Raw genomic sequence first — 20,413 nt, 5'->3', positions numbered from 1 at the left:
GATTATTTTGCTGACCTTAAGAAAGGGAGATTTTTCTGTTTATCTGAGTGATTCCGGTGAAGCCTGTAAAAACAGAAGGGGAAGAGTCTGAGAGATGAGAAACGCAAGGAAGATTTGATAAATTGAAATTTGATAACTTGATGGCTTGAAGATAAAGGGAGCCACAAGAAAAGAAAGGCAAGCGACCCTAAGAGCAGAGCACAAACTTGGCCAACAGCAAGGAAACGGGGACCTCAGTCCTGCAACCCCAAGGAACCAAATTCTGCTGATAGCGTGAAGGAGCCTGGAGTGAACTCTCCATAGAGGCTTCAGATAGGAAAGTGCCCAGTCTGGCTAACACCTTGATTGAAGCCCACTGAGACCCTAACCAGAGAATCCAGCCATGCTGTGCTAGATTTATAGAAATGCTGAGATAATACATTCATGTTCTTTTAAGGTGCTTTGTTTGTGGTAATTTGTTTTGCAGTAATTGAAAAATAAGGCACAGTGACAAATGCATCACCTGTTTTATGGCATTTGATCTGAAGACCCTTTGATCCTGTGGACTAATTCTTGTCCTATTTAGTAGATGAGGAAGCTGAGTCATCAACGGTTAGATACTAACCTGTGTAAGGTGACACCGCAGACAGGGGCAGAGAAGAAATCACGTGATGACTGTCCAACTTTAGGGCTGTTTCCCTACACCAGGAGCTCTCACGCTCAGCACCATTCACATTTGGGGCCAGATAATTATTTGTTGTGGTGCTGTCTTGTGCCTTCAGGATAGTTAGTGGCATCCCTGGCCTTGACTCACTAGATGCCAGTAGCACCCCCCACCCCCACCCATTGTGACAATCTAAACTGTCACTACACATTGTCAAATGTTCCATAGGGACAAAATTGTGCCCCATTGAGAACCACTGTCCTATGCATGAAGCCTCATTATATCCTTACTTCAGGAGAAAATGTGTGCTCCCAGGTTTGGTTGTAAACTGGCATTTTTTTTTTTTTTTTACATCTCCAGAAGTGCCAGCAACTGCCTGAGCTCTTCCCAAGGGCAATGCAGGAAACAATGCCATGTTCCTCCACTGACCTGTCACCAAGCCAGGAAAGGTGAACTAATGAGGTCAGAGTGGGATTGAGTGAGGATCATGGAGTACAGCAGACCTGAACACACTTCTCCAAGGTGGTAAGCTCCTTCAAGGGATGGAGGTGTATACTTCATTTTCATGCTCCTAAATGTACTTGGGGATGATCCGTGCTTGGAACTGGCTCCCAGAAAATGCCTCTTCAATCAAATGTGAGTTTACAGACAAGTTGAGTGAAGCGGGCATGGCAGGTGTAACAAAAACTGTGGTGCACTCCCCAGATTTCCTCTTTAGTGCCTTTACACATTTCCTCCAGCTGCTAAATGTGGCTCAGTTTCTTTCACTGAGAATGCCTTTGGTAGCAGGAGGGGATTTACTTAAGACTATGTTTCTTTCGAGGGAGTGCCCATGCCAATAACTGGTCATTATGGGGGCACAAAAGCCTGATCCCTTTGCCTCACACTGGGGTAACTCTGAAGGGCCACCCCGTTTCTAAGTTTCCTGTAAAACTGACTGAGGCCCCTGATGCAAGCACATTTGCTCAGCTTCTCCCTTTGCCCAATGTTCTCTTCCTTGCTCTCCAAGAAGTCTCTGGCACACAACTCTGCATCTCAGAGTCTGTTTCTGGGAAATCCAAAATGAAGACCCCATCTTTGTTAATTTTTTCCTAGAAGAATCACACTTTAGGGAGTGAATTCTAAAGTGTGCAAAGTGGAACTTATGCATGGTTAAAATTAACTTGAAAACTCCTTAAGGGTTAGAAACTGATATTGTATCTCAATACGTCACAAGTGTGGAATTTCCCTTTCACAATGGAACCTGGTCGTGTCCCATTGTTCTCACAGCAGATGAAGAAGTCAGCTTGCGTTAGGAAATATTTTGTCTCAAAAGCATTATCTTTAAATGCTACAGTCTGTCCCCCAGAAAGGTGAAATGCTTCCACTGTGAGGGTCACCAGGGAACCAAGGCCAACTGCATACTCAGTTGCCTTCAGTTCAAGGCCACTCCAGGGCATAAGTAAATTGAGCAGAACAGTGAGCTCAAGTGCCACCCTTTGTATTTTCCTCTTCTTTTTCACTTTTCCATTTACAGCTGAGCTCATTGAATTCACATAAGTGACATGAACTTAGGATGTAACTTCACTTCTTTTCACCACATTATTTTTAATTGAGAAAATTCAGTGACTAATTAGTGCAAACAATTGTTTAAAGAATGACAAGTTCATAAGCAATATCAATTCTCACTTAGCTTTTTACTTAAATCAGACTTCATATTGGGAGGAGTCACGAGTTTTATTTTCTTCCTATCAATTATAGCTGCGTGGCCCCAGGGAAGTCACCTTCTCTCTCTCTGGGTCTATTTTGCCTCAGTGGTAAAATTGTATTTTAATGCTTCAAGGTCAAGGGCTGAATCAATGTTTCCTTAAAACTCTTCCTGCTCTATAATTCTCAGAGTGAGACTACCTCAGAAAAAAAAAAAAAAAAAAAAAAGAAAGAAAGAAAAAAAAAAGAAAACAGGCTTTCCAAAAGGTAACAGCATTTTGCCTTCTCTTCCCTTTTAATTTATAATACGTAATCAAATAGTTAACTACTATAATTGAAAGGAAAGAATAGTTTGGCCATAATACACACAAATCATATAAATCATGTCCAGTTAATTTTAAAGAATAGGAGACTTTTCTTTTGCTCCAGTGGTATTATGAGATTTCTGAAGTGACTATATGACCCAGTGAAGCTAACTTTTGTGGGTTATTGGCAGTATCTTGAAAATTCCACAAATATATTCAAGAATAGACCCTTAAAGAACAAATATAGATCCCAACCAGACCGTGTGACTGCCTTCTATGGTTATTAAACATGTGGATACATTTGGATAAGAAAGAAACTAGAAAGATACAGCTTCCAAATATGGAACACAAAGGAAATATCATCCATTCTTTGAGACGAGAGAAGCAAGGAAAGTTTTTATTGGACTGATAGAAGTTTCTGACTTGTAAAACTGAAACACGTTTAAAAACGACTGAGGAATAATTGTGTGGTCTAATAAAATTGCCTAGTAAAGGAAATAAATGTTTTTAATTCTCCAATCAAATATAACCTCTCTCAATAAATGAATTTCAGCTTTTTAAAAATAAAATTATTTGCTTCCATAAGACTAGTGTGTGTTACTCATAGAATGATGAGTCCTTCATGTTTTAAAAATATATTTCACTTTAATATTCTATTTCAGATGTACAAGTATGGTTTGACAGAGCTGGGAAGCAAATATTATCTTAAATAAATCCACTCTTCAGAAGCTTTTCCAGTACTAGTAGAATTTATGAGGTTTTGATATGTTGACCAGGGACTGAAGATAGGTTTGGCTTTAAGATTTGTTGGTATTGTTCTAGCTAATGTTTAATAAATCTTACAGAGCTTTTGGGCATAAAATATTTGTTTTTGACCCTGATGTTGAGAAGGTATTTTTTGTTTTATTATTTCATCCCAGTGTTGAATTGATTTATTACCTCTTTAAATTATTTCATTATCAAAATCTTCCAGACACATTGTCCTGCTTTGGTGCCTGTACCACGACTGTGAATGTGATTAGGAAGAAGGCAGATTGGGCTTTGGAAATTAAGAACTGGTTCTTCATGGGATTCTTTGTGATAAAACTTGGAAGTAATGAAATGGTCATTGGTTTCTGTTACCCACAATTAAAAATGTATGTAAAAGAGGCGCTAGGGAGAAGACTATATAGTACTTTTATTTCCTAATGGAGACACATTTTGGGATAGGGAGGAAAATATAAGATGAGAAAGGCAATACTATTCCATGGCTTAAAACCCTGAAGAAAAAATAATAATAATAATTCATTCATTTGACATGCTCAGTCATTTCCTGAGTATCTAGTATATGCTCAGAACTGCACTGTGCAAAGATATTACAGAAATAAACAAGACACAATTTTTGCTTTTTAGCATCCAAATGACGATACTCGGCAGTCAGCTAAACTTTTAGCAGCAAGAATTGGAAAGAGAAGAGAACATCTTTAACACAGTCTACATCAGAATCTGTTTTCCTAGCTATTGTCTGCATATTGATGAACAAAGATGAACATATGGAAAGTAGCACTTTAGCTCTTTCTAGTCTTTTTTGTTTCTGTTTACCTTTAAACTTAAAAATTAGTTGTTACATGAGAGACAAACATCGTTGAAATTTCTGGTCTGAAGTCAAAAAAGCCAAAAACTAACTATCTTGGGTTTCTACCTTTTTCTTTTTTATTTCTTGGGTTGATAGCAGAGGTTGGAGCTCTTTGGTCAAAAGCTACCTCAGTAGATGAAGCCCTGAAAGTGAGTAGCAGCTCAGACCAACCTCCCCGGGCTTTGTGTTCCTTACCATAAGCCTGTAGACAGTGAGTGAGAGAGTCTGGGAAGTGGTGCAGGGACAGGAAGGAGAAGGAAGCTGGGGGTTGGGGCTGCAATCGTAGTTAAAGTTAGCAGTTCTAGGAGACAGTACATTTCAGGGAATGATAAAACAACTTACTCTTAAACTCTGTGTTTATAAAGCATAACTTGCAACATCTATATAAGACATGAAAGCCTGGACCTCATTCTGGCTACTTGGTCCTTCTCCTTTTCTTTCTATACTTTCATTTACTTTTCTTTTTGCAACCTGTTTAAATGTGTTTGAGAACCCCCAAATTGGGGTATTCCTACACTAGACTTGTTTACCCTTTGGTTTAACATCTATAAATCCACAAGGCAGAATCTTTAGTTTGCTATTCTTGCACTGTTCACAGTCAACGATTTTTGTTTCAGAATAGTTGCCACTCTATTTTTCTATCAGCAGATGCCAAAATTAGACAACCACAAGAACATCATGCAGGAAAGACTCAGACCTTAATCTAATATTTTGGAAAAAGGCAGTCATCATTAGCAGTTTTTTTTTTCATTTTGCAAAGAATTATGAGATTTTTGTGCTTCCTAGAATGAGTTTATTATTGACAACATTCCCAACATTTAACCTTGATGACAAGATAGAGAAAATGTATACGAAACTTGGTCTTCTTTAGTTTCTCTGCCATTTTATGTTGGTCTTCATGGGCAGGGCAGATGGTTACAGCTACCAGGTAGAGGCAATTGGCTACCTGGACCCTTATAATAGGTAATGAAGGGGAAATAGACACCCTTTTTGGTGACAATTGATAATATTTTGAGGAGAAAGACAAATGATCAGAATCGCCAGTGCCTGATCTCCTCTTTTTATTATTACCCAATAAGTCCCATTTTCTATTTAAAAAATGTCACTGTACACTTCAAGAATCAGCATTTCAGAGATCATATGTGCTAGAATGGGAAAAGCTCAGGCCAGTGGTGCTAAATAGCCTCTCTGACCCGTGACTTCTGAGTTCTACTGTGCCTCAGTTCTCTTTCCCAGCGCAAGCCTTTAAAGTATCTCTTTCCTTCTGCTCCCAGTTTATATGTTTCTGAGTAATCTTGGAGCAATGATTTTAATCATGGAAGAAGAGAAGCCAATGAGACTTTTAAGAAAATGTATAACTAAAAGGAAAACAATTGGCCATAAATGGCAAGGTTATGGCATAGGGTTGAAGTGTAGGGAAGACCAATGTCACGGTGCACCAGAGTGATCTTTGTCTACTGATGCCCACCTTGGGTTCAGGACAAGATTCCTGTCCATATGGCTGCCCAAGGGCATCCCCAGGCAATGTATTGGTATAGCCAAGGCCAAGGTTGTTACCACACAGAGTAGAAAGCTTCTCCCTTATGTCTTGGTACCAGCTTCTATGACAGATCCTTTAAGAATAGTTGGCATTGGCTGGCAGCACAGGCAGCTTAATTGTTACTGCAAAAGTAAAGTGGCTTCCTAGAGCAGAAAGTCCTCTTTAGGGAAGGTGGGAACTCTTGAGAAGTTAGAGAAAAAATTGCCTGTGGCCTGTCATTTGGCAATCTGCTGAGAGACTGTTTTATCTGAATTCCTAATTGAAGCCCAAATTAAACCCAGAGAAATGTTCACATGAAAAGTCCCACAAGAATGAGTTTTCAGATTCTATCAGCTCAAAAGAAATCTCCTGTGAAAATCCTTAACTCAAACATCTGACATGCCTTTCATCAGCTGGTCCCTGAGAGTCCTGAGGAAGAGGTTACACTGCCTTCAATGTACAGAAAGCAACTTCTCTGAGTTATTACATACTTTCCTTCTTAGTGATTCATGTAACAGAAATCAGAATCTACCCAATTTGATGAGTGTGTAGGTATGGGGGATGGTGGAAAATATGATTACTAAAGGTCCTATTCTGAAAAGCAAGAAGTGGGAACACTGGCAGAGAAGCCACTTTGTTGCTAAGATGATATGTTTGATTGGGGGAAAGTTGAATCTGAGCCATCAGAGGAAGTAGGAAATGGAACCTGGAGTCCAAGAGTAAGGTAAAGATTGAAGATTAAAATAATGTGAGTGATGAATATCAAGTAGACAGCTGAGACATGAAGGTAAATTACATCAGTGCTAGAAAATACAGGATAAGAAGAAAGGCTGAGATAGTCTTATGGTCACAGTCATGCATGGATACTGAGAAGTCCACTGCCTGCTGTGAGCTGCTCACTCACTGGCTCCCTCATTCTTTCCTTTCACAACATGGGGCATGGCAACCTCTTCTGAGCATGTGGATTCACCAGTAGAAACCTTCCGTAAAATGACTCATTAAATTGCTTGGTGTCTTCCCATCCATCACTGGCCAAAACATGTTCCCAGGCAACCCGAAATCCTCACTCAGTAATAACTTAGGAGAAGATAACCAGTAAAAGGGTGGTATCCCAATTTCCTCTTCCTCCAGCCACACAAAGGGGCCTGTGATTATTTATTATGCACAGATAGAGGAACAGAGAGTCCCTGGTATGACTCTGCAAAGCATCCATTTGCCCTATTATAGTACATTAAGTGCTTTTACTTCAAAATCCCTGGCCAGCCCCTCCACACCTCCTCGGTGGGCTCAGCTGTGGCAGCAGAGATTGGAAGGCAGGCTTCTGGGGAACACTCACCCTAGGGTCTCTCTCCAGCTGCTGCTTGTGGTGTAGGCTGCGTCTTCTCTTGGCCTTTGCAAGGCCATTGTGATAAAAGTGGTACAGACCTTCAGCAAAGGGAAGCTGTGGAGAGTCAAGCAGACACAAGCATAGTTAGCTTCTGGGGTTCGCCCAGGGAGAGGGGCACCAAAGCTGGGGCTGCTTGCAAGGGCTCCCTGGGGTAGGGAAGTATGCAAGAAAACCACTGGCAAACCTCTTGTCAGACCTGGTTCTCTATTTCCCTATCAATGTCCTCCTTCTCTTCTCCTTGCCTTTGTTCATGTGGTGTTCGCTCTCCTCCTGTTCCCCAAATACCTTCTATTCTTTCCCCCATTGTTTAACTTTCTGAGCATCCTTTGATTCCCTCTCCTTTTCAATGGAGCCTTGCCTTTACATTCACACCCGCATCAGATTCTCCTTGTTCTCCTTGGACTAGCGTGCATACTCCAGGTATCACCTGGTTGCTCCAGAATTACGCTGCGATGTTTTCTAGTCATGTCTTCATAGCTGTCTGTGACAGACTTTCAACTGTCTGTCTGTGTCTTGGGCTTTTTCTGTGACCCCTTGGTGCCTCTTATCAGGCTGAGCACAGTGGGAACATCTAAATTTAGTAAATACTAGTTGGATGGCAGGTCTGGTTTCCCTCTATCTTCCCATCTCAAGGATCCTTGAAATCAGGTCAGAGCCAATCAGAGAAGACACAGTAATGAGAGCTTATCTTTGGCACGGGGCCTGTAAGAGTTTTGGAGAACCTAAACAAGCCAGTCATTCGTTCTATGATTCAAAGTAACTTGGTGGGAAGAGCCTTGACCTGGGAGTTTGGAGACCTGGATGTGGCTCATATCTGTTACCATCAGTATGCTTATGAGCAAGTGGTTTCCTCTCTGGGCATCTTTTTCTCTTCTGTATAAATACAGGGCCTTGAAGTTCCCAGATCTCTTGCTTTTCTCCACCTGTCTTCACATTGATGAAGACATGCTGTTTGCAGTTCTTAACCTGATTAATTAATTTAATTGAATGCTTACAAATTATAGACAAATAATGTAAATATGTACATTTTTTTGGGAAATAGGACGCATGGTTTCATCAGATTCTCAAAAGAGTCCCTAAATCAGAAAGCATTCCACTACTCAAAGTATTTGCTATTGTAAGTTTTGGTGTGTGTGTTGCCATCCAGAGTTTGGAAGAAAAGGGAAGCAGATTTGATAGAAAGGTTTTCTAACATAGATGGGGCCAATTTGAGATTTTTAAATCACAAAGAACCTCAGTGTGGCTCAAATATTTCTTAAAGAATATTTATCATTATTATTTTATTTTTAATATAAAGGAAATATAGAGTAAATTTAGAAAACTGAAAAGTACAAATAACAAAGTAAAAATTCTTCATGTTTTCTTTTTTGGCAGTGTTGGAGTTAGGTTATCTTTTTTTTTTTCCCTCTAGGCCTACCTACTTGCAAGAACAAATGATTATTTCCTTAATAGTAAAATGAGTGAGTTTTAGATCTTCTTCTTTGCTTACACACTCTCTCTCTCTCTCTCTCCATATTATTATGCAAAGTGGTTCTTCCTTTCCCTTGTCACTCAGATGCTATCAGACTTCCACTTATTAACTCCTTTTTTCAAATTTTTATTTTGAGTTTGGGGGTACATGTGAAGGTTTGTTATGTAGGTAAACATGTGTCATGGGGTTTATGGTACATATTACTTCAACACCCAGACTACTTTCTTCTTTTGAATGGCTGCATATTATTCCATTACATGGGATATATCATGACTTATTTAGCCTTTCCACTACTGATGCATATTAAGATGTTTCCATTTTTTTTACATTCAAAGATAATGCTGTGTGTTGGGGTGGGGGAACTTCAGGTATAATAGAGTAAGAACCTTCAAGAATCTACTGTTATAGACAAGCAAATAGAACTTTGAAAAAAATTGCCAAATCAACTTATTCAGAACACTGGAAATTAACAAGAGGCTTGCAGCAACCCGAAGTTTATTCAATAAAAAGGTTGAATCTCAGTGACAATGGCAAACTGTGTGCTATTTTAAATTGCTCTATGACCATCCTCTTCTCCATAGCTCTGCAGCATCTTTGAACACGAACATCCTCACAACCACAGCAACTGGGAAAACCAGTAGCCAAATAGACACTAGAGGGTGAGGACTGGGTTTAGAGTTATTCAAAAAGCCTCGTCCATAAATAATAGCCTGGAAGCTATCTGGAAAAGTTCCATTTATAGGATTTGTTATTATTTGATCTGTCCCAGGGTTTGCTCAGTTGGAAAAGCCCTACTCCCCAGGGAATTTGTCAAAAATAATCAGTGGCAAATTTTTAAGGTTGCAATTTCCTGAAGTAGCAATATGAACTGGGGCAAATAAAAGGCTGGACAAAAACCTTTGTAAAAGAATCTAAGGAATAAGATGTCCATAGAAGGCTTTACAAAGCTGTAGTATATTCCTGGACACTTAGAAGGCCACACACATGGGCAGAGCTGTACACACAACCAGGAAATATCGAAGAAGGCTCTAAGTGCTCATCTTTAGTTGACTTTAAGTCTCTTTAAAAACAGGAGGTGAAGGCCATAGCAGAGTTTCAAACTACCTGCTTGAGCATTGAGGATATGTCCCAATATATACAACAGAGCCCCTCAGCAAACGGTAAAAACAAAAACAAAGCTGCATTGATTCAAGGTCTTTAAGAAAACCTCTGTCCTGTCATTGGCTAACTATTAAGTTAACCAAGCAGATTCAATGGCACATTATAGAAATTACAGACTTTGCAGAATTAGTCCAGAAAGACATTAAATAAACAAATAGCAATAAACGTACGTGTGCATGTGTCTTTATAGTAGAATGATTTATAATCCTTTGGGTATATACCCAGTAATGGGATTGCTGGATCAAATGGTATTTCCGGTTCTAGATCCTTGAGGAATCGCCACACTGTCTTCCACAATGGTTGAACTAATTTACACTCCCACCAACAGTGTAAAAGCATTCCTATCTCTCCACATCCTCTTCAGCATCTGTTGTTTTCTGGCTTTTTAATGATCGCTATTCTCACTGGTGTGAGATGGTATCTCATTGTGGTTTTGATTTGCATTTCTCTAATGACCAATGATGGTGTGCTTTTATTCATATGTTTGTTGGCTGCGTAAGTATCTTCCTTTGAGAAGCGTCTGCTCATGTCCTTCGCTCACTCTTTGATGGTTTGTTTTTTCTTGTAAGTTTATTTAAGTTCCACAATAGCAAAGACTTGGAACCAACTCAAATGCCCATCAGTGATAGACTGGATAAAGAAAATGTGGCATGTGTGTGCCATGGAATACTATGCAGCCATAAAAAAGGATGAGTTCATGTCCTTTGCAAGGACATGGATCTTTTTTTTCCCCCTCTAGGCCTACCTACTTGCAAGAGCAAATGATTATTTCCTTAATAGTAAAATGAGTGACTTTTAGATCTTCTTATTTGCTTACACACACATACATACACACACACACACACACTCTACATATTATTATGCAAAGTGGTTCTTCCCTTGTCACTCAGATGCTATCAGACTTCCACTTATTAACTCCTTCATTAAACCATCATTCCCAGCCAACTAACACAGGAACAAAAAACCAAGCACTGCATGTTTTCACTCATAAGTGAGAGTTGAACAATGAGAACACATGGAAACAAGAAAGGGAACATCACACTCAGGGGGTGGGGGGCTAGGGGAGGGATAGCATTAGGAGAAATAATGTAGATGATGGGTTGATGGGTGTGGCAAACCACCATGGCACATGTATATCTATGTAATAAGCCTGCATGTTCTGCACATGTATCCCAGTACTTAAAGTATAATAATAATTAAAAAAGCACAAGAAAAAAACCGGGGGTGGGGGTGGGGGAAAAATAGCTATAGTAAAAACAGCAAAACCTAGAAACAACAACAACCTGGGGAGAGGTAAATCTGGTTTCCAAGTTGTCATATTATATTATTTAAAATGTCAAATTTTCAAGAAAAATTGTGAGACACAAAAAGAAATAAGAACATATGCTCCACACATAGTGGGAAAAATAATAAAAACTCTCTGAAGAAGCCCAGATGTTGGACTTACTAGACAAAGACTAAACTAGATAAGTATAAATATTCAGATTATATTTATATATCGATATAACTATACCCAGACATATGTTCAAAGAAACCATATCTAAAGAACTAAAGGAAAGCATGAGAATGGTGAATCATCAAATAAAGAATATCAATAAAGAGATAAAAAGAATAAGAAGAAAGAACCAAACAGAAATTCTGGAGCTAAAAAGTACAATAACAGAATTTAAAAATTTACCAGGGAGCCTGAATAGCAGTAAAGAGATTGAATTAGTAATTTAAAAACTTTCTGCAAAATAAATCCTGATGAATTCTACTAATCCTGATTAATTCTACTAATGTTTAAATAAATAATTCCAGTCCTTCAGAAACTCTTCCAAAAAATGGAAGAAAAAGAAGAATCACTTCCCAACTCATTCATTGAGGCCTATATCACCCTGACATGAAGAAAAGACAGAGATACCACAATAAAAGAAAACTACAGACTGTGATCTCTTACAAATATAGCAACAAAATGCTCATCAAAATAGTAGCAAACTGAATCCAATCACACATAAAAAGGATTATGCATCATAACCAAGTAGGATTTACCCCAGGAATGCAAAGTTGTTTTCACATCTAAAAATCAATTACTATAATAACTATATCAATAGAATAAATAACAAAAACCACATGGACATCCCAATGCAGAAAAGCGTGTGACAAAATACAACATTCTTTTATAATAAACATGTGTCTTAAAATTAGGAATGAAAGGGAACTTTCTCAATGTGATAAATCTATCTGTGAAAAACCTACAGCTAACATCATACTTAATGGTAAAAGGCTGAATGCTTTTCCTAAGATCAGAACAAGACAGTTATCTGCTCTTGCCACTTCTATTCAAGAGTGTACTGGAGAGTTTAGCTAATGCAATCAGACAAGACAAAGAAATAAAGGCACCAAGATTGGAAAGAAAGAAGAGAAACTATCTCTATTTGCGGAAGACATATCTTGTATATAGAAATTTATAATGAATCCACAGAAAGTATTAGAATTGACAAAAGAGTTGAGCAAGGTTGCAGAATACAAGATTAACATGCAGAATCAATTATATTTCTATACACAAGCAATGAACAATCCAAGCATAAAGTTAAGAAAATAAGTTGATTTAACATAACATAAAATAAGTAAAATACTGGGAAATAAATTTAACAAAAGAAGTGCAAGATGTGTACACTGAAAAGTACAAAACATCACTGGAAGAAATTAAAGATCTAAATAAATGGAAAAGCATTTCATGTTCATGGATTTTTTTAAAATGGCAGTGCTCCCTAACTTATCTGCAAATTCTGTACAATTACTTTCAAAATCTCAGCTGTCATTTTTGCTTATCCTAAAGTTCAAATGTAAACTCAAAGGACCAAGAATAGCCAAAATAATCTTAATAAAGAAGAACAAACTGGGAAGACTCACATTTTCCAATTTCAACACCTCTTCAAAGCTAAAGTAATCAAAGCAGTATGGTACTGGCATAGGAGAGACATATAGTAGTTTAATGGAATAAAACTGAATCCAGAAATAATTTATGATGATCAACTCATGGTCAATTGATTTTCAACATGGATGCTAAAACAATTCAATGAGAGTGAATAGTCTGTTCAAGCACAGTTTTGTGCTTGAACAATTAGATATTCACATGAAAAAAATGAATTTGGATTCCTATCTCATACCACATGAAAAATTTAACTCAAAATGATTTGTAGTCCCAAATGTAAAAGCTAATATTACCCAACTCTTAGAATAAAACATAGGAATAAATCTTCATGTCTTTAGGTTAGGCAATGTTTTCTTAGATACAACACAAAAAGTATAAGAACATAAACTGTACTTCATTAAAATTAAGAATGCTTGTACTTCAAAGGAAATAATGAAGGAAATGAAAAGACAACCTACAGATTGGAGAAAAATTTTGAAAATCATATCTCTGATAAGGGTCTTGCACAGGAATGTTTTAAATATGTTTACAACTCAATAATAAAGTCAAGTAACCCAATTCAAAACTGTGCAAATTCGAGGAGCCATTTCTTCAAAGAAGAAATACGAATGGCCTATAAACATACAAAAAGATGTTCAACATTATTAGACATCAGAGAATGCAAATTAGAACCATGAGATATCACTTTACACACACTAAAACAAACATCCCCTACCCAACTGCACCCAAACCAGCAAGTGTTGACCTGGACAGGAAGGAATTTGAACCCTCATGCATTGTTGGTGGGATAGTAAAATGGTACAGCCTATTTGGAAAGCTCTTTGGCAGTTACTCAAAATGTTAAACACAGACTTGTCATATGACCCAGCAATTCCATGTATGGGTGCATATAAGAGAAATGAAAACATACATTTATGCAAATACTTGTATACAAATGTTCATAGCAACATTTTTCATGATAGTAAAAAACTAGAAACAACGTACATTTCTATCAATTGATAAAACAGTAAACAAAATATGATATATATGTTAAATGCAATATTATTTTTAAATGGAAAGGAATTAAGCAATGATACATGATAAAAACATGGATGAACCTTGAAAACTTAATGCTAAGTTAAAGAAGCCAGACAGAAAGATCTTATATTGTATCATTTTCTTTATATGAAATGTCCAGAATGGACAAATCTATAGAGCTGGAAATTAGATTAGTGGTTGCCTGGGGCTGGGAGGAGACAGAAATGAAGAGTGATTGCTAATGGTCCAGGATTTATTTTAAGGGTGGTAAAAATATTCTAAAATTTGATATTGGCAATGATTGCACAACTTTGCAACTATACTAAAGATCACTGAATTGCACATTTTTAGAGGATAAATTTTATGGCCCATTAACTATATCTCTTAATCAAGTTGCTATTAAAAATGCTATGATGAGTAGCTTTATGATTATCACTATTTGTATAGATGAGAGTTTTCCTGTAGGACGTATCCTGGGAATTCAACCTCTAAGTCATAGATTATTAACATTCATCATTTTGATAAATACTTCAGAAAAGTTTCCCTATAAGGTTGTATATTCCAAGATCCATTGAAAAGTAAATAAGAATAAAATTATCCATTTCCGCATTGTCTAAGTAACACTGGATTGACATTTATTAAAGATATTTTAATTTTAGCCAATTTATAGTCATCTTACTTGAATATTTTGTCATCGTATTTGAATATTTTTAATTATTTTGAACGTTTGAGCATCTTTTCATATGTTTATTGACATTTTAGTTTATTCTCTCTTGTGCATTTTTCTATTGTGTGTTTTTGTGTTCCTTGTCATAAGCCAGGCACTGTGTTTGGTGCTGGAGAGACAAGGGTAATGATAATATGGTCTCAGCCTACAAACAGCTCACAATTCACACGGAAGGAAGATTTCCCACAGCAATAGATTAACAGTACTTTGTGGTGGAGTGATTTAAGAACATGAGTTCTGAAGCCAGATTGTCTTGGTTTAAATTCTCGCTCTTCCTCGTAACAGCGATATGACTTTTGGCAAGTTATTTAACCCTCATGGGCCTCAGGTTTTTTTCTTATAAGATGTTTTTATTATGGGAATTAAGTGAGATAATGCATGAAAAGTGCTTGGAAAAATATCTTGCACTCAAGCATAGTCACTCTTTTTATTGTTAGAATAGAATGTGCTATAGCAGAGTTATTGACAAGCTGCTATGGGAACCCAAAGAAGAGATTATTATAGTCAGAGGGACACTTGGGGAATGTTTCTTAGACTTTTTTGGAGAAAGGGAAGGTTAGTCACCTTAAGAGACTCTTTTTCACTGTTATTAAAAATTGTATTTTTCTAGTGTTTTAATTTTGAAGAGTGTGACTGTTTAAAGTCATAGCCACAGCTTTTTTTTTAACACTCCTCATATCAAGAAATGAGGTCCATGATTCCAGCCCTTGCATCTGGGAAACATGATCGCTTTAATTACAAGTATGGTGGAAGTGATGCCATGTGACTTCTGAATCTAAGTCATAAGAGGCCATTTGACTTGTGCCTTGTTCCCTGGAACACATTTGCTCTTAAAGTCCTGACCTACAATTTAAGAAGTACAACTCCTCTCAGGCTTCCATGTTATGAGGAAGCCCAGGCAACACTGAGAAGCGTGTGTAGTGCTTTGCCTGACAATCCTGGAAGATCGCAGCTTTCAAGTCATCCCATTTAGGGTGTTAAATACACATATTAAGAAGCTTTCAGAGGATTCCAACTCCAACCATACCAGTCATCCTCTAGCTGCTGAGTCTTCCCAACTGAGTCTCCACACCTTGTGGACCACAGACAAGCCATTTCCAATGTGCCCTGCCTGGATTACAAATTGCCACATTCATGAGTATAATAAAATTATTGTTTTATACCACCAAATTTTGGGTTGGTTTGTTACTCAGCAATGGACTACAGAAACAAGTAGCTAGCTGAAAAAAAAAGTTTTATTTCTTCAGCTTTCATGGCTATGTTAACATGAAACTCTACAATAATATTGGTTCAGTCAACTGATGACATCATCCTGGAGCAGCTCAGATAAGGGCTCTCAAGGGATTTCCCTGGCATAGGGGGACAGGCCTGGACTCAAAGCAGCAGATACTGGATGATCTTCAAGGAATAGTCAACTTAACCAGGGGTCTTTTCTGTGAATAAAAGCTTTTTAGAGCATTGCAGCTTTCGTGATTTAGTTCCTGTTCATTAAAAACCACAGTCCCCATGGCAACTTTAACATAAATATTTCAGGTGCATATTCCAGGCTTAATGGTTCTTAAATGTTTTCTCTACTTAACCCTGCTGATATACTCTGGATAATATTAAGATTTAATAAAATAAAAAAAGTGAGGGGAGAGGAAGAAAATGTAAGTGTGCTGTATTTTGCTTTCCAAAAACTTTCTACTTTGAACACTACCAGATAGAATGAATTTGACCTTTTGTTTCCTATTGCAGGAGGCATTATGGATCTGATAATTTCTTTTTTTACTTTTAATTTTTTGGAGTCTCACTCTTTTGCCCAGGCTGGAGTGCAGTGGCACGATCTTGGCTCACTGCAACTTCTGCATCTTGGGTTCAAGCAATTCTCCTGCCTCAGCCTCCCAAGTAGCACCTACCTCTTCACCTGGCTAATTTTTGTATTTTTAGTAGAGATCGGGTTTCGCTATTTTGGCCAGACTGAACATGAACTCCTGACCCCAAGTGATCTGCCCGCCTTGACCTCCTGAAGTGCTGGGATTACAGGTGTGAGCCACTGTATCTGACCTAGTACTTAGAATTTTTAACACTAGAGAGAAAATGTGGAGTTGTGAAGCGCCAGTGGTTATTAGAGGAACATATTTTACCACGATTCTGGCTTGTTTTAGTGTTTTTTAAATAAGAAATTAAATATAAATTGAGGTGCAGGGAAAACTCTTCCTTACAGTGGAATTCCCATCAATAAATGTAGAAGAAATGATGGACATTGAATATCATCATTCAGAAAATGTCACAGTAATAACATAATTGTGGCTGGCAGACATCTACAATAGATGCTAAAATTAATAGGTGAAATATAATAATAAACAATGAGAAATGTATCTTTATAGTGGAGAAACCTGGCAGAGACCACTTTACCCAAGCGATCTAAGTTAACTTCACCAGTGATGAGTCATACTATGATGCACTAAGAAGGGCACATAGTTCATGTGATTTTCTTGCCAAAAATACATAACGTGTATTCAGTCAGGTGGAACCATCAGACAAACTCATAACTGGCGAGTACTCTTTTTTATTTTATTTTATTTTATTTTATTTTATTTTATTTATTTATTTTTTTTTTTGAGACGGAGTCTCGCTGTGTCGCCCAGGCTGGAGTGCAGTGGCGCGATCTCGGCTCACTGCAAGCTCTACCTCCCGGGTTTACGCCATTCTCCCGCCTCAGCCTCCGAGTAGCTGGGACTACAGGCGCCCGCCACCACGCCCGGCTAGTTTTTTGTATTTTTAGTAGAGACGGGGTTTCACCATGTTAGCCAGGATGGTCTCGATCTCCTGACCTCGTGATCCACCCGCCTCGGCCTCCCAAAGTGCTGGGATTACAGGCTTGAGCCACCGCGCGCGGCCTTATTTTTTTTTTATTATTATGTTTTGAGTCAGAGTCTCACTCTGTAGCCCAAGCTGGAGTGTAGTGGCGCGATCTCTGCTCATGCAAGCTCCACCTCCCAGGTTCACACCATTCTCCTGCCTCAGCCTCCTGAGTAGCTGGGACTGCAGGCGGCCGCCACCACACCCAGCTAATTTTTTAATTTTTAGTAGAGACGGGGTTTCACCGTGTTAGCCAGAATAGTCTCGATCTCCTGACCTCGTGATCCGCCTGCTTCGGCCTCCCAAACTGCTGGGATTACAGGTGTGAGCCACTGCGCCCAGCCCAGTACTCTTCAAAGTCATCATGTTCATAAACTACTAATAAGAGCTGCAGGACTTTTCCAAATTAGAGGAAACTAATGAGACATAACTATTAAATACAATCATATTTTGGATTGGAACCTGGATCAGTAAAAAGGACACTAGCGGGACAACTGGAAAATTTTGAATAAGTCCTGTAGATTAGCTAATAGTATTATATCAATGTTTATTTCCTGGCTTTGGTAATTTTGCTATGGTTACCTAAGATGTTAACTTTGGGGAAGCTGAATAAAAGATATATGGAAACTCTGCTTTTTTTAAAGTAATGTTTTTTATTGTGATAAAATATATGTAACATCAAATTTTCAATTGTAATGATTTTTAAGTGAATAGTTCAGTGATATTAAGTATACTCACATTGTGCAACTATCACTACTATCCATTACCAGAACTTTTTAATCAACTCAAACTGAAATTCTGTACCTACTACACAATAACTTTCCAGTCCCCACTCCCCAGCCCCGGCATCCACCTTTCTAGTTTCTGTCTTTATGAATTTGATTTCTTGAACTAGGTTATTTAAGTGGAATCACACGGTATTTGACCGTTTGTGCCTGGCTTATTTTACTTAAGCACAGTGTCTTCAAGGTTTATCATGTTGTGGCATGTGTCAGAATTTCCTTCCTTTTTAAGGTTGAATATTCCACCTTGTATAACACATTTTGTTTATCCATTCATCTATTGATGGACGCTTGAGTTGCTTCCACATTTTGGCTATTGTGAATAATGCTGCCATGAACATAGGTGTACCTGTGTGCTACTTATGCAACATTTCTAACGTCTAAATTTATTTCCAAGATGCAAGTTAAAAATTCTCAGCCAACTATTGCAAGAACAGAAAACCAAACACTGCATGTTCTCACTCACAGGTGGGAACTGAACAACGAGATCACTTGGACTCGGGAAGGGGAACATCATACACCAGGGCCTATCATGGGGAGGGGAGAGGGGGGAGGGATTGCATTGGGAGTTATACGTGATGTAAATGACGAGTTGATGGGTGCTGACGAGTTGATGGGTGCAGCACGCCAACATGGCACAAGTATACATATGTAACAAACCTGCACGTTATGCACATGTACCCTAGAACATAAGTACAATAAAAAAAAAAAAGTAAAAGCATTTTAAAATTTAAATTTGAATGACCTCAGAAGGGTCATGTATTTCCTAGTTTCAAATCAGAACCCACCTACCCCTCCACTTCCTATGGTCACACACTAAGCTCCCTTTCCATGGTTGTGTTACCTTAGGCAACTGAGTTGCATACCTGGCTTGGTCTAGCTGCCTCATTTTTTTTAGAGAAGACACTGAGGCTCCGGGGGGCCAGGGCCTGACCAGATGAATGGGAGCTCTCTGCAGAAATCCCAGCTCTCCTTAGTGTAAGTCCAGCATCCTTCCTACCACGCTGCTTGTGTTGCGGTCCTACTTTACGTCCCAGCCCCTTTGTAACCATGACTAGGAATTCATGAGATTTTGGGCTGCAATTCCTGATGGAGATGAGTGGGACTCAAGGACAGCCAGGCTGGTGGGTGACATCCTCACTGCTGTGATCTTGGGACCCATGATTCTGGATTCTTTGGGAGGAGGATCTCTCTTGGCTATGAAAGAAAATGGAGCTAATTGGTCTCATAAAGCTAAAATTTGAACCTCTGATGAGCTTACTCTTATGCAATAAACAGGTAAATTGACTGATCATGAACCTAACAAAAGAGTAACCTGTAGGCATTGGTTATTTTTCTGGGCCTTTTTTGTCTCTTGCTTTTGGAGTGCAGACCCGAGATACACTGTCTTCTGAGCATCTGAGAAGCAGCTGCTTAAGAGCTTTGCGCAAGCATAAGCTCCACCGCAGGGAGAGAAAGACAGATGCTATGTGACTTACAGTAGTATAAGGTACTTGCTGCCCACACAGACCTCAAGGATGTAGGCTGGTCAATGCATTCCTGAGATCCTTAAGTAGACTGCAAATCTTGCAAATAGCAAAGACATATTGTTAGGCTAGATTGGTTGATTCCCCATTGATTGGTAGATTCCCAAACACTCACCTGAGTGTCCTAGTAAGAAGCCTCTCATACTGCGGACATTTAGTGTTTTCAAATGTTTTCTTCATTGAAACACACACACACATATGTAAACACAGAGACACACACACACATACACATCCTTCTTTTACATCATCACCTTGTTCTCTTAAGGCAAAATATGCATGGTTCCAGAAGGAAGGAGAAAAAGAAGTGAAAGAAGAACTTGCAGCAAATTGTCAGCTTGAAGATTCAGGCTGGGTGACAGTATAATAATGTTGCTAAGTCAGACTTACAGAGGTTTTAGAAATTCTTATTATGGCCACAAAAATGCATGGGTCTCAGCAACACTTCTCATTGTCTTCTTTCTTTTCCTCTTACTTCCTTTTCCCACTGAAAACTATGGCTCCAAGCTACGGCACCTCTCTGAACCCACACACTCCCTTTTCCCAGCAGTAGGGAACTCCAGGGAACTGGCAACCAATTGTGAACAGATAAAAAGAAGTGTTAAATTCTCATGGAGTCTATTTCCTGCTTCTTTTAAACACCAGAGTTCTCTTCCCTTAGGGAATCTGTAGATGCTCCAGAGGGTCTGTGACCTTGGCATGGCCTCCATTCCAAATTTTGTGCATCTGTGCATTCGCTTGTTCTCAGGAGAGTCTACTGCTTATTACAGATTCTCAAACGGATTCAGAACCCTCAGAACAGTTAAGACTTCCCGG

The 20,413-nt window shown here is 38.6% G+C and overlaps 2 protein-coding genes across 11 annotated transcripts in view; both read right to left on the bottom strand.

Annotated features, from left to right (window-relative positions):
* DSTN (destrin, actin depolymerizing factor) overlaps positions 1 to 20,413 on the bottom strand; it is a 1,228,633-nt gene that overhangs the window by 337,435 nt on the left and 870,785 nt on the right. The window lies entirely within an intron of this gene.
* The window catches only part of PCSK2 (proprotein convertase subtilisin/kexin type 2), a 254,163-nt gene that overhangs the window by 213,741 nt on the left and 20,009 nt on the right, over positions 1 to 20,413 (bottom strand). The window contains exon 2 of one of the 2 annotated variants that reach the window (XM_050745361.1): positions 7,105 to 7,209. The exons of the other annotated variant lie outside the window; for it this stretch is intronic. Within the exon in view, the coding sequence (XP_050601318.1) occupies positions 7,105 to 7,209 (105 nt within the window). The remainder of the gene's footprint in view (positions 1 to 7,104; positions 7,210 to 20,413) is intronic. 2 annotated transcript variants of the gene reach the window in all.

This window comes from Macaca thibetana, chromosome 10, assembly GCF_024542745.1.
Source record: "Macaca thibetana thibetana isolate TM-01 chromosome 10, ASM2454274v1, whole genome shotgun sequence".
Classification (NCBI taxonomy): Eukaryota; Metazoa; Chordata; class Mammalia; order Primates; family Cercopithecidae; genus Macaca; species Macaca thibetana.
This window is presented reverse-complemented; position numbering and strand designations above follow the sequence as displayed.